Raw genomic sequence first — 13362 nt, 5'->3', positions numbered from 1 at the left:
TTGAGTACGAGATACGACCGCATAGTTAATGTAGGATTACGTTAGGTAATTTGTTGCTTATTGATTATGGATGTATTTGAAAAATTTCTATTATTCAGCTCTTTGATAATAATTTGGAGGCCTTTCATTAGAATATTGGGTATTGTTTGTTAATTATAGCAGCGAAACAATCGAGCGATGATGCATTTCAAACTTCAGAACAGGCCTCCCTATGGGCCCTGGCATTGGATTCCTGTGTTCTGTATGAATAAAAGAATGAAAAATTTATAAGAAGAATGAATGAATAGTTTCTCTATTGTCATCAAACGGAACACGAAGCTAAATGCGTCAACACGAGTTTCATTTGGACTAACAGCATAACAAAATAGGCGGACCTAATCGGACAATCCATTTCTGAATGATACGCGAACATTTGTGGCTATCAATTTAAATATTTGAAGCATAAGATAATGTGTTTCGGCTTTGCAGCTATTTCCGGAAAAATGGTTGTGAGATAGTGCTACATTCGCCACATGGTGCCGCACGTGAAGACAACTTCACTTGCGTGGTTCTTTAAAACCGGCCAAAGAAGGTTGATTCATGATTCGTTCGTGCACTCATTATTTTTCTTTTTTGCAACTGCATTTCGTGTGAACGATATACGGGCGAATTATTTACACACATGCTTCGCAATGGTAGTGTTAAATAATAAAAAAAAAGTTTATGGGTCTGAGCCTAGGGGCACGGACGGGAACTTGACATAGGACTGTGATTGTGTGTAGTGATTGATACATCAAATGGATGCCCTGGAAAAACCGTTTCCTGTAGGTACTTGTATCCTTTAAATGGGTTAGATGACATAACGTAGTAGAATTCGGAACCACATTCTGTTCAAAAATGTACACAAAAATACCATTGAAGCAATTGCTACCCTTTTATTCTGTTTATTCAATCATGTAGAAGGAGACAAAGAGTTATCATGTATCATTTTAAACAAGTCTAAATAGTTAAGACCTACATAAAAATAAGCCTGAGTCAAATTAATATATGACTACAAACATATATTATAGATAAAAATAGCATTATCTCCTTCGTTACAACGTTGTCCGGAACATTGTTTATAATAAATTTATAGCCCTGTAAGATCGCGACTACTCAAGCTATCATAATCTGATTTACGTGGGTATACCTTTTCGATTTACTAAATCAGCAGTCATTAAAATTCATTTATTGCATTTTCACATAACCAAATAACATACTCGATATTATGACATCATGGACCACAATTACACAAATTGTTAGTAGTGAGACCTACACGATAAAAACATGAATTGAGCACAAATTGACTGAACAACATACAATATAATATAAAATTAATGCCTATTATCGGTAAATGGAGAATAATTCATTTTACGCATCAACTCACATTATGAGCTAACGCCCGAGTTTAGGCAAAGAGATTGTCAAAAGTGCATCAAACCGAATCGATATTTTTCGCGCGTGAAAATATTGGGTTGGGGAAAAAGAAATGTCGTAAATTGTCAATATATGGCAACACTTCAACATATCTTGTGTTGTACTTATCGCATCGGGTCATACTATACGGCTATTTAAAGACGACAATCTGTGCTACAAGTGCCGTTTTGACAGTGTTGTGATTGTCCTTTTCAGTCTCAAGTTATAGCGCGTCAAAGATGGAATCCACCAAGCAAGAAATTCACCATATTTTACGTGTTTACTACCTGCGATGTAAAACTGCAACGAAGGCGGCCGAAAAAATCCGTGTAGTTTATGGACCCGATTCTGTAACGATTCGCACAGTACAGCGTTGGTTTGATCGATTTCGTTCTGGTGTGATGGCTGTCGAAGATACACCCTGTACTGGTAGGCCAATCGTAGTGGAAACCGATAAAATCGTTGAAATCATCCAAGTTGATCGGCATGTGAGCACTCGCTCGATTGGCCAGGAACTGGGTATAGACCATAAAACCGTTTGAAACCATTTGCAGAAGATTGGATTCTAAAAAAAAGCTGGATGTATGGGTGCAACACGAGTTGACACAAAAAAATCTTTTAGACCGAATCAACGCCTGCGATGCACTGCTGAAAAGGAACGAACTCGACCCATTTTTGAAGAAGATGGTGACTGGTGATGAAAAGTGGATCACGTACGAAAAAAGTCGTGGTCCAAGCGCGGTGAGCCGGCCCAAACCATCACCAAGCCCGGTTTGACAGTCAGGGAGGTTTTGCTGTATGTTTGGTGGGATTGGAAGGGAATCATCCACTTTGAGCTGTTCAACTATGGCCAGACCCTCAACTCGGTTCTCTACTGTGAGCAGCTTGACCGTTTGAAGCAGGCGATTGACCAGAAGCGGCCAGAAATGATCAATAGGAATGGTGTTGTTTTCCGCCAGGACAACGCTCGGCCTCACACATCTTTGATGACCCGCCAGAAGCTACAGGAGCTCGGATGGGATGTCCTATTGCACCCAACGTATAGTCCGGACCTGTCTCCAAGTGATTATCATCTCTTCCGGTCCATGCAAAACGCTCTTGGTGATACTAAGTTGGCCTCAAAAGAGGCTTGCGAAAACTGGCTGTCTGAGTTTTTTGCAAATAAGGAGGGGGGTTTTATAAGGGGGAGATAATGAAGTTGCCTTCTAAATGGCAACAAGTTTGCAAACAAAACGACGCATATTTTACTTAAATTGGATAATTTTAAGTATGTTAAATAAAACGTCAAATTTCGATCACAAATACGACACTTCTTTTTCCCCAACCCAATATCATAGTCGCCTACATCGTCGTCATAATTTCAAGTAATATTCGTTCCCATGGCAACCTAGTGCTTGTAGGCAACTTAGTTGCTATGATCGTCGTCTGGAGTAATACTAAAGCACTGAAATCGCGGAAAGCGACTTTTAAACTTGTTGCACGTACAATTTCCAAACAATGTTACTCGGAAAAACTGGAAGTGTGCAAATTGGACCAATCAAAACGTGGGATTTAGCGCAGCCGAAAATCATGCACCAAACGCATAATTCCGATACGGCGGTTTCTATGGTGGTTAGACCATCCCTCTTTAAAGAAAAGGGGTTGGATAACTCGAGAACTAATAAAATGGAAGCAAACTTGGCATATAGACGTTTTAGAGATCGATAAACGTTTCTATGGGGGTTCGACACTTCTCCCCCTTTCTAAGGAGGGAGTTTGTATGGTATGGAAACACAAATTCAACCATCCCATGTGAAACCGATATAGCGGTTCTCAGATTTTCGTGAAAAGCTTGTTCCTTTTCGCAAAATATTCGACCCGTATTTTTGATCTTTTCATTGGGGTGCCCATTTCCATTTTAGGGTGGTCCGAAAAATCATTTTTGTCACTTTTTCTTCCAAAAATGTTTTTTTTTTCAAAAATTCATAACTTTTGATCTACTAGATTTTGACGATCAGCATATCAAATTAAATCCAATAAACTAGCCTTCTTTGAAAAAATACTATACTTACCAAAAAAATTGATTTAATTTCCGTAATTATTGATTGTATTTGTTCTTTATAGTTTACATGGTCTCGGGACCAAGGGCGCTATATTTTTATATATTTTTTTCTCGAAAGCTGAGGTTTTTTTGCACGCCCTATTCAAAAATTAGAAGAGCATTATTTTTTGTTCTTGAATTATGATTTTTCAAAATAAACCGATGGTCCGTAAAATAATTTCTTATCCATTTTTCCCACCACGAAAATTCATAACCTTTTTTACTGGACCGATTCAGATGATTGATATATCAAATTAAAGCCAATGAGTTAGTTTTGTTTGAAAAATATAACACTTGCAAAAAAAACGGATTTTGTTTTCGTAACCATTGATTGTAATTGCTTTTCATAGTTTACATGGTCTTAGGACCAAGGGCATATTTGGTACATGTTTATATTTCAATCTTGAAAAGTGAGGTTTTTTCACATAACATATCCGAATATCAGAGAGGTGTTATTTTTCGTTTTTGAGTTATGATTTTTCAAAATCAACATGTTTTCACTTTTCGTTCAATATTCCTGTGCGACTAGACTACATTTATGGAACTAGAATCCAAGTGCGGTTTGTGTTTTCAAAAAGAGTTGTTATCACCGTAGGGGCAAGCCCAATACAAAGGCGTAGTTATTATGAACGTACCTTCGGTCATTGCATTCGTGCTCCAATGAAAGCGAAGAAAAACACAAAACAAAATAGTTCGAATTGAAAAAGTTAAAATGATTTAGTGAAATATAATTAAATGTATTCAGAATATACTAGACAGAAAGTCCACCAGCGACGAAAAGTTTGTTCCAACCTGCAAACAGAGAAAAATAAATAAAACGTTAATGAAATTGTGTACAGCGAGAAAATCAAAGAATATTAATTGAACATACCAGAACCGGTCATTTTGACCAGTTATTAACTTTTGAATTTTTAAATTGAAAAAAAGCAACACAATCAAAAGCAAATGAAAATTTTATTTTTTCCAAAGGGTCATTTCGGAATTTCCTTTAATGGTTTCAAATGAAGGGCCACACATTTGATTACAAATTCTCCCTTGAATCGCAAAATGAGCGTACACAACTTAACGCAAAGTAACTTAACTTGGACTTTATCTCATTTTGTAAAGAAAAAAGTATAAGGACCTGTACTTAGGGGCACGAACGGCTAAAGCTAAAGAAGAGTATAAGCTTTCGGCATTGAAAGCGATCATAACGTTTTGGTTCGCATGATTGTGTTTCATGAACTGAAGATAAGATCTCGTTCCCATTTGTGTCATGATTCGTAGGATGTAACAACAAACGAATGCCACTGACTTCGGCAAGACCATATTCGAACAAACGAAAGTGAGTTATTCAGTGGAGCGTTCGACAAACAATGTTTGCTGGACACATGTGTTCAGGAGTAGTTGTATCTCGTTTCTAATAATTCGAATAATAAAAAAGTTCAAAAAAGGTATCAAATGTCTGAAATATTTTTTTCGTATACAGACAATTTGTAACTAAGGATATAGTCTCTCATCTTTCGTCCATTAGATTCATTTTTAAATAGACTACGAGTTTTCACTTTGTGATTGTTTTTTTCTTCAGTGTAGAACGAACGTGATGAATTATAGAGGTTTTAAACTTTTCAGTTCATTCGCCTCTATTCAGTGTAGAACTTAAATTATTAGAATTTAAATTATTTCATAATTTTGATGAATATTCGAACAAACTCACGAATGTCACTCATGGGACAAATTTTTGTACAAATTGCGATTTTTTCGAGATGTAATTCATTTAAAAAATACAAAGTTTTTGTCAAAGAAAAACATACCATACAAATGCCAGTTTTTCATAGAAGATTGATAAAGTTATTGTTTTTTTGTTCAAATAAAAGCTACGTTACAAACTTATTCCTCAACACTCCAAGTTATATTCATCCGCTCCGTCCAACGCAATCTGCTTTCCACATGTATTCAATTCAGCTGCACATCATTCGTTCCCAAACAGTCCGCTCGTAATCAGTTCATTCGGAATCAGTTCGTATGGCGATCTGCCGTGTTTTTAAGAAAGAACGATCATTCGTTCAATATTTTTGGCGAACTAGTTTTTGAAGTCCGTGTTAGGGAAACACAGCTCGGTGGGAACAAAAGTTCCCCCAACTCACATGAATTTGCAATGCCAATTTCTCCAGGCTCCTTGGTTTTGAAGTCTGTGTTGGAGAAACCGTAAATCAGGCCAATCAAAACGTGGCAGTTAGGGCGTTTAGATAACGCTTGATATTATACAGTTATTCAATTGTTTATCTCATGAGCAAGCAAACCATTTGCCATGACAATTGTCACGCGAAAATGCGAAAACAGAATAGAAACTGAGAGAGGTTGGCGTCGACATCATGCCTCATACCGTATGTTTCTATTCTGTTTTCGCATTTACGCATGACAATTGTCATGACAAATGGTTTGCTTGCTCATGAGAAATAGATGCGTAAAAGTATTTCCTATTAATTGATGCAAACATCTTCCCGATTTTTAAGAAATGTTCGAGTTATAAGCATTCGAAATCTTTCATTTTTCCTGCATGTTCTGTGTTTGGGTTTTCATTTTACCCCATATATACCAGCTAGACGTAGTCCCACGTTAAAAATGAATACGAAAAAATGCCAAATTAGGTAACATTTCCGCATCCACGAATGAATTCTGAGAGATTCTCGCCAACTACGTGACGAGTTGACACGAACTCCGTCAGAGCTGAACCAAATAGGTGGAATTTCAGCATCTAGTGAGTTTTGACACCGAAATCATAATGTCACGATATTCTCAGTGTCAGAGCTTCTGATGCCTGAGTATGTTTTGGAGATAGAATTCAATCAGATTGTCGATTGAAGGAAACAGCTGAATGGCATTCACACTAATTGGAGACAGTCCACACTATGAATATACCTCGATATAAGGCAACCTCGATATAACGTAACTTTTACCTCGATATAACCTAACTTTTAAGATGTCTTAGAATTAAAAATAAACAATACAGAAATTGTTTTTGCAGTACAAATTATTTAGAATACATCTGCTAGTATCTTTTCAAAAAAAAGTACCGTAAAATGGGGTAGCAATGTTCTATGAATATATCCAAACCCAAGAATATTACATTTCATATTTTCAAAATAAGTAGGGGAAATGGGGGTAATTTGGACCCCCTAAGCAAATCCAACCCCCTAATTTTTCCAACTATCAAATTGTTCCTCTTCTGTAGTCCAACAGCACTTTCCTGCACAATACACGAAAAGTTTGTTTAATCAGCGGGAAAACCTTTAAAATCACTATCGAAAAACTTTTTGACAATCAAAGTGCTGCTGTGTTCATGCTACCGTTTCCTTCCACCTGTCGAAATTTACCAAAGTTTTTTTACGTTAGGTACATACGGTTTAACAATAAAAGGAGATGACATTATAAAAAATCCAAGTTGAGCCGTAGTTTTTGAGGTAAAAAAGTGGTCCAAATCAGCCCGTATGTCCACCAATTCACCTCGTGTTGCCCTACTGCCCTAGTTGAAACGGCAAGAAATAAAGCTCACTTTTTTTTTAAACATTTAAACTCATTAAAACAAATGTTTCACGTCCAGTTTTTTGGACCTCAATTTGGATAACGAAATCATTTAATAAAGTGGAATTAATTTAGTTCTGGAAACTTCCGACGCATATCGATACATGGTTGAATTTGTATTGAATAAAACATTTCACAAACGTAAACAATGTTAATATTATACAATATTTTCAGTATCCAGATTACGATGGTTACATTGTACATTCAGCTGAATGAAACATTTCAGCAACCCTGTAAACAGTTCTTAAAAGTCTAGAAGTTCTACATACACTGTTCTATCTTTCATTGTAAGTTTATTTGAATATGAACTACAGTCAATTCTCCCTAACTCGATATCCAAGGGACTATCGAGTTAGGGAGACATCGTGTTATCGAGAAAAGTATGCTTGTAGAATAAATCAAAGGCGCCATGAAATCCATTGAGTTAGGGAAAACATCGAGTTACAAAACATCGAGTAAGGGAGAGTTGACTGTATCTGTTTTGCGAATATCAGGAACAGGACATTCTCTAGAACTTAGAAATGGGACGTTTCCCACGCAAGAATGTAAAAAACAAAGGCGTGCTTGCTTACTATTGTAGGTTAAAGTTAAAATTATTCATGAGCTTGAAAAAGGTGTGCCAGTGAGCGAAATTATGAAAAAGTACAGAGTTGATTCTGCTTTCACAATTTATAGCATTAAATATGTCAAGAACAGCATTCTAAGGAAGTTCGGGGAACGGCAAGAAATTCGTAAAAAAATATACTTTCTTGGAGTACATAACGGTTCACTTACAGCTAAACACAAGCGTTTCAAGGAAACTCGACACCCGAAGGTGGATGAAGCTCACTACATTTGGTTTTTACAGAAACGTCAGCTGCACCTCCCAGTGAGTCAAGCGATGCTACAAATACAGACAAAGAAATTTTTCAATAAAATTGTCAGAGAAGGAGATTTCGGTAGCCGTGGTTATATTCGTTTGCTGAAACTCAGTGGTGAAAAGTTATCTAGCAATGTGGCCATCATTGATAAGTACACAGCTGACTTCGTTGCCGAAATTCGCAATAAAAAATTGTCTCCATGTCAGATTTTTAATGCCGATGAAAGTGGGTTGTTGTTTAAGAGAACTTTTAAGAAATCATTCGTCGATAAGGATGCCAGATCCCGGCCATAAGATCATTAAAGAAAGAGTCACATTCATGCCATGTAGCAACATGGACGGAACTTTGAAACTCCTTCTAACGATAATTGGCATGTCAATTAAACCGCGAGCGCTGAGAAATGTGAAAGTACTACCAGTATACTACAAGGCATCCAAAAACGCTTGGATGACTCAATCCCTATTCAAAGAATGGTTTTTCGGCCAATTTGTACCCCATGTCTCCAGCTTCCTTAAAGCCAAAGGGCTTCCAATAAAAGCTGTTCTTGTGTTGGACAATTGTTCGGCACACTTCAGTGGAGATGAATTGAAAACTGAAGATGGGTCGATTTACACTACGTCCTTACCACCTAACACTAGTACTATGATCCAACCCATGGATCAAAATATCATTCAAATGATAAAGATTCGGTACAGAAACCTTATAATGCTGGAGGTTCAAGTGCGAGGAGGAGAATTTGAGGAAAACGTAAAGAAAATAAATATTAAGGATGCAATGTATTGGGTGACTCAAGCGTGGGAACTAGTTCCCGCAGACGCAATAAGGAAGTCTTTTTTTTTTTTTTTATCTGTATTATAGCGATTTTCAACTCATTTGGCTGGTTCGTCACTTTTTACTTCCATTTTTGGAAGAATGTCGGGAGTGAGAATTGAACTCGTGACCTTTAGCGTGAGAGGCATGGATGTTACCACTACGCTAGATCGCCTCCCGATAAGGAAGTGGTAGAACTTGCTCTACAACCATGTTGAAATCGAGGACGAGGATGATTTACCACTATCTCTACTTAGAGAAAGGCTGATGAATATTGCGGAGCGGATCGAAACAACAGATTTCATTGACGAGGAAGATGCTGAATACGAAACGCTGGAGGATGACGAAATTGTTGCAGGCATTATTAATCCTCCTCAAGAGAAAGATAACTCATATGCTGGAGAAGACTCTACTCTGCCAACAGTGGATGTTACAGTCTGTGAGTTTTGGTGAGGATGATGAGTATTCTAATGTTTCAGACGAGTCTGCGTTGAACAGTTTTGATGTGGTCATCAGGTATGCAGAGGAGAACGGTTGGGAGCTTAATACGCAATTTTCATTGCGTCAAATGCGCTCGAAAGTTGTTGACAAATTGACGAATACTAAAATTGAGAAATTTCAATAAATATGTTTATCAATTAGTGTTACGTTAACCTGATTTTATTTCATTATTTTTTAATAAGAAGGATCTTGTGAAAAGTAATGTACGGATTGTTTTGTATTACAGTTGTTTCCCTTATAAAATACACATGACTCCAACCTTATATTTTTGGGCGGTCTTTCCACTTTCCATTATTAGGGCATTTTTTGCACTTTTAGCAAAACTTTGAACATGTTTCAAGACCAAAATTTGGAGAGAAAGTAAGACTCTAAAAAGTGAATTGCAACTGATTGACTGATTGTGGAGGACACAATTCCGCTAATCTACTAACGGCAAATTAGCGGAGCGGATATACTGCACGACAGTATTTATTGTCCCAACCCTTGCAGGATGCATAACCATTCCATCAGCTTAGAAATTCACAATCCATCAATTCATCGCTATTCCTGAACATCGCATACTTCACTATAGTTGGCTACAAATATTCCTAATTTTAATGTCAAATTTTAGTACACACACGCTATTAAGTCATGCATGTCATAACGCTCAATCTGTCAGTACAGTCATACACTCCCTCAAGCATAGTAACTATAAAATGAACATTGATACCAATTTCACTTCCATCTTTTCGAACCTTTTCCTCTACTTAAAACTGATTATGTTTGTCTACGAAAATTATCTGAAATGGGTATAAGAAAGGTTTGTAAATACTGCTGGGTGATAGAAAAATAGTTTTTGAACATTTTTGAGTAATCATAAACAGTCTTGCATCAATAAAACATAAAAATCTGCCTCGATATAACGTAACCAAAAAAAAAAGTTGCCTTATATCGAGGCATAACTGTACAATTATGTACTGAGATGTGACTTACATATTATAGAATAAAATGTAGAAGGTGTTTTCATTAACAGAAATCTGAAATTCAAAATGTAGCTATACAATTCAATCACCTGTCCATATTACCCCCACTGTCTGTATTACCCGCGGTTTCCCTAACTGTTGTGTCCAATGTATCGTGGCTATTCAGCATCTTGACTATCCTCTTATGTTTCCCCGGTGATAATCTTCTGTTGACTAATTCTGGACGTTTCTGGTGAATCGCTAGCTTCAAACGGTCCATTTGTTGACAGTAGAGATCTTAATTTAGTTTATTTTGCAAATTTTTTAAAAATAGTTTTTAATTTTTTTTAAATTAAAAAAAATTCAAAATAAATTAAGTTGCAATTTTAGTGCGCGCTGCTTTCAGGAGACTTAATTTCATTTCCAGCCATCCGAGCGTAATTTGATATACTATGATTATGCAGTTATTGTTTCTCGTTTGCATTTTTTGGGTGATGATTACGACGACGGTTGCATAGGCGTGTGTGTGTGTCTGTGTACAAACGTAAAACAAAATAGCTCGCATTTATTGGAATTGATAGGCGAATAATTAAATTTTCCGTCGTCTGGCGCGCTGGCGCTGGCGCTTTTTCAAGCTGTACAGGATTTTCAATTATTTTTTGCATTTTAATATGTTTGTATGCTTCGTTGGTGGTTTCGGGCGGGTTTTATTGAAATTATAATTCTTATGTCGAGTAATGCATAACCATTCCATCAGCTTAGAAATTCACAATCCATCAATTCATCGCTATTCCTGAACATCGCATACTTCACTATAGTTGGCTACAAATATTCCTAATTTTAATGTCAAATTTTAGTACACACACGCTATTAAGTCATGCATGTTATAACGCTCAATCTGTCAGTACAGTCATACACTCCCTCAAACATAGTAACTATAAAATGAACATTGATACCAATTTCACTTCCATCTTTTCGAACGTTTTCCTCTACTTAAAACTGATTATGTTTGTCTACGAAAATTATCTTAAAGGGGTATAAGAAAGGTTTGTAAATACTGCTGGGTGATAGGAAAATAGTTTTTGAACATTTTTGAGTAATCATAAACAGTCTTGCATCAATATAAATAAAAATCTGCCTCGATATAACGTAACGAAAAAAAAAAGTTGCCTTATATCGAGGTATAACTGTACAATTATGTACTGTGATGTGCAGTGAATGACAGTTTATTAAAACATCAGCAGTTTACAAACCTGAACAGAACTAGGCCATATGTATATCATTGCTTTCGATACCCAAAACCTCGGAATGCGCAATCGCTACTCCGTGCTTGAATGTGACTTTATATTCTCACGGAACAAAGAGTTGAGGAAGTTCCTTCCTGCACAGAGGTGAAAGGGCGATATCGCAATAAAACAAAAACATCAATGCTGAATGGTGACAATGGTGAGTGAAACTAAAAACACGCACGCATCGTGTGGTACTTACGATAATCCTTTGAACAATTAACACGCCAAACCAACGGTAGACCAATCAGGTTTCCCCGCAAAGCTATAAAAATAAGCACCAGTCCAGATAACGTACCAGTTACCACGAATTACCCAAACTCACAATGAGTAGTGTTACAGTTGCAATTCAACTGTTACTCACTTTACTGGCGACGTTCGATTGCCAAGCGTTCCCGTCTAATCCGGAGCTATTGAAACGAAAACTGTCACGGGTACGCAGCACAAAACTAAACATTGTGGATTCCGAAGAAGTGATGAGAAGTGACAACAATTCCGCCCTAGTAAAGCGACCTCTCTTGATGATAGAATACCCAATGAACCAAGTGTCAACAACTCCTAGCCCAACAACTCAGCCACCAACAACAACACAACAACCAGTGACAACTGAACCGACAGTGATCAAACGCCAGGTTATTTACAATGCCACTGAAGGATTGAGTTGTCGAAAAGCGTGTCCCTTCACGCTGGTGGAGCAGACAGTTTACAGCTGCGTACCGAAGGAAACCTTTATACAATTGTTGAGGCGAAATGAAGCGATTGCAGAAACAGATATCCCTCCAACCACCCAAATGGAAGTTGAGGATTGTCCAACCGAACCCGCAATTGTTGTGCCACTCACGAACGACTGCTTAGAGGATTTCGATATAAGCTGATAGTATGTCTGGTTGTAATTGTAAGTCGGTGATAGCTTTGTTACATGATGGTGTTATGTTTTATTTAAATAAATCTGTTGACAATTGTTGACTCGCTGTTTCATCTTCAACATGACATGTACATAAAACGTCGTTGAACTCAACCGAAATTGACCTTCTGGCCAATGGGTGAAAAAAAATCATTACTCGACATAATAATTATAATTTCAATAAAACCCGCCCGAAACCGCCAACGAAGCATACAAACATATTAAAATGCAAAAAATAATTGAAAATCCTGTACAGCTTGAAAAAGCGCCAACCAGCCAGCGCGCCAGACGACGGAAAATTTAATTATTCGCCTATCAATTCCAATAAATGCGAGCTATTTTGTTTTACGTTTGTACACAGACACACACACACGCCTATGCAACCATCGTCGTAATCATCACCCAAAAAATGCAAACGAGAAACAATAACTGCATAATCATAGTATATCAAATTACGCTCGGATGGCTGGAAATGAAATTAAGTCTCCTGAAAGCAGCGCGCATTCGATTCACCCAATAGTGCTTTTGCTGCTGCTGCCCGTCATTCATAATGTGTTTCAATTCCCATTAATGTTGCACCGCCGCCGCCGCCGCGATGCAAACGCATTCGTCGTTATTCGCGGAACGGAACGGAAGTTCGACGACGAACACAAAAACGAAGGCAGCGACCGGAAATTTTCCCAACATTAACCCATCATCAGGCAGCCAGCGACAGGCAGCGGCGGTTGCTGCTAAATAGCGTGTAATGTTCGTGGGAGGAAACAAAGCGAACTGCAAAATGGCGAGCGAAAAAAAAATATAGCATCGGGAGGCGCGAGAACTTCGGAGATTTTTTTTTATTATTTACCATCCTCCTCTCTCTTGGGACGTTCCGTAATTTGATGGTACTGCTTTTGACTGTCGTTAAAATTCGATGAAGGGTCGATTTTTATCTACAGTTGCAATGCCCATCATACAATAAACCTTTATGATCCATCCAATG

The 13362-nt window shown here is 37.4% G+C and overlaps 1 protein-coding gene across 6 annotated transcripts in view; it reads right to left on the bottom strand.

Moving 5' to 3' along the window:
- The window catches only part of LOC129768812 (cyclin-dependent kinase 14), a 456784-nt gene that overhangs the window by 288688 nt on the left and 154734 nt on the right, over positions 1-13362 (bottom strand). Inside the window, exon 2 of one of the 6 annotated variants that reach the window (XM_055770708.1) lies at positions 4150-4306. The exons of the other annotated variants lie outside the window; for them this stretch is intronic. Within the exon in view, the coding sequence (XP_055626683.1) occupies positions 4150-4159 (10 nt within the window). The 5' untranslated portion in view covers positions 4160-4306. The remainder of the gene's footprint in view (positions 1-4149; positions 4307-13362) is intronic. 6 annotated transcript variants of the gene reach the window in all.

This window comes from Toxorhynchites rutilus, chromosome 2 (assembly GCF_029784135.1).
Source record: "Toxorhynchites rutilus septentrionalis strain SRP chromosome 2, ASM2978413v1, whole genome shotgun sequence".
Classification (NCBI taxonomy): domain Eukaryota; kingdom Metazoa; phylum Arthropoda; class Insecta; order Diptera; family Culicidae; genus Toxorhynchites; species Toxorhynchites rutilus.
This window is presented reverse-complemented; position numbering and strand designations above follow the sequence as displayed.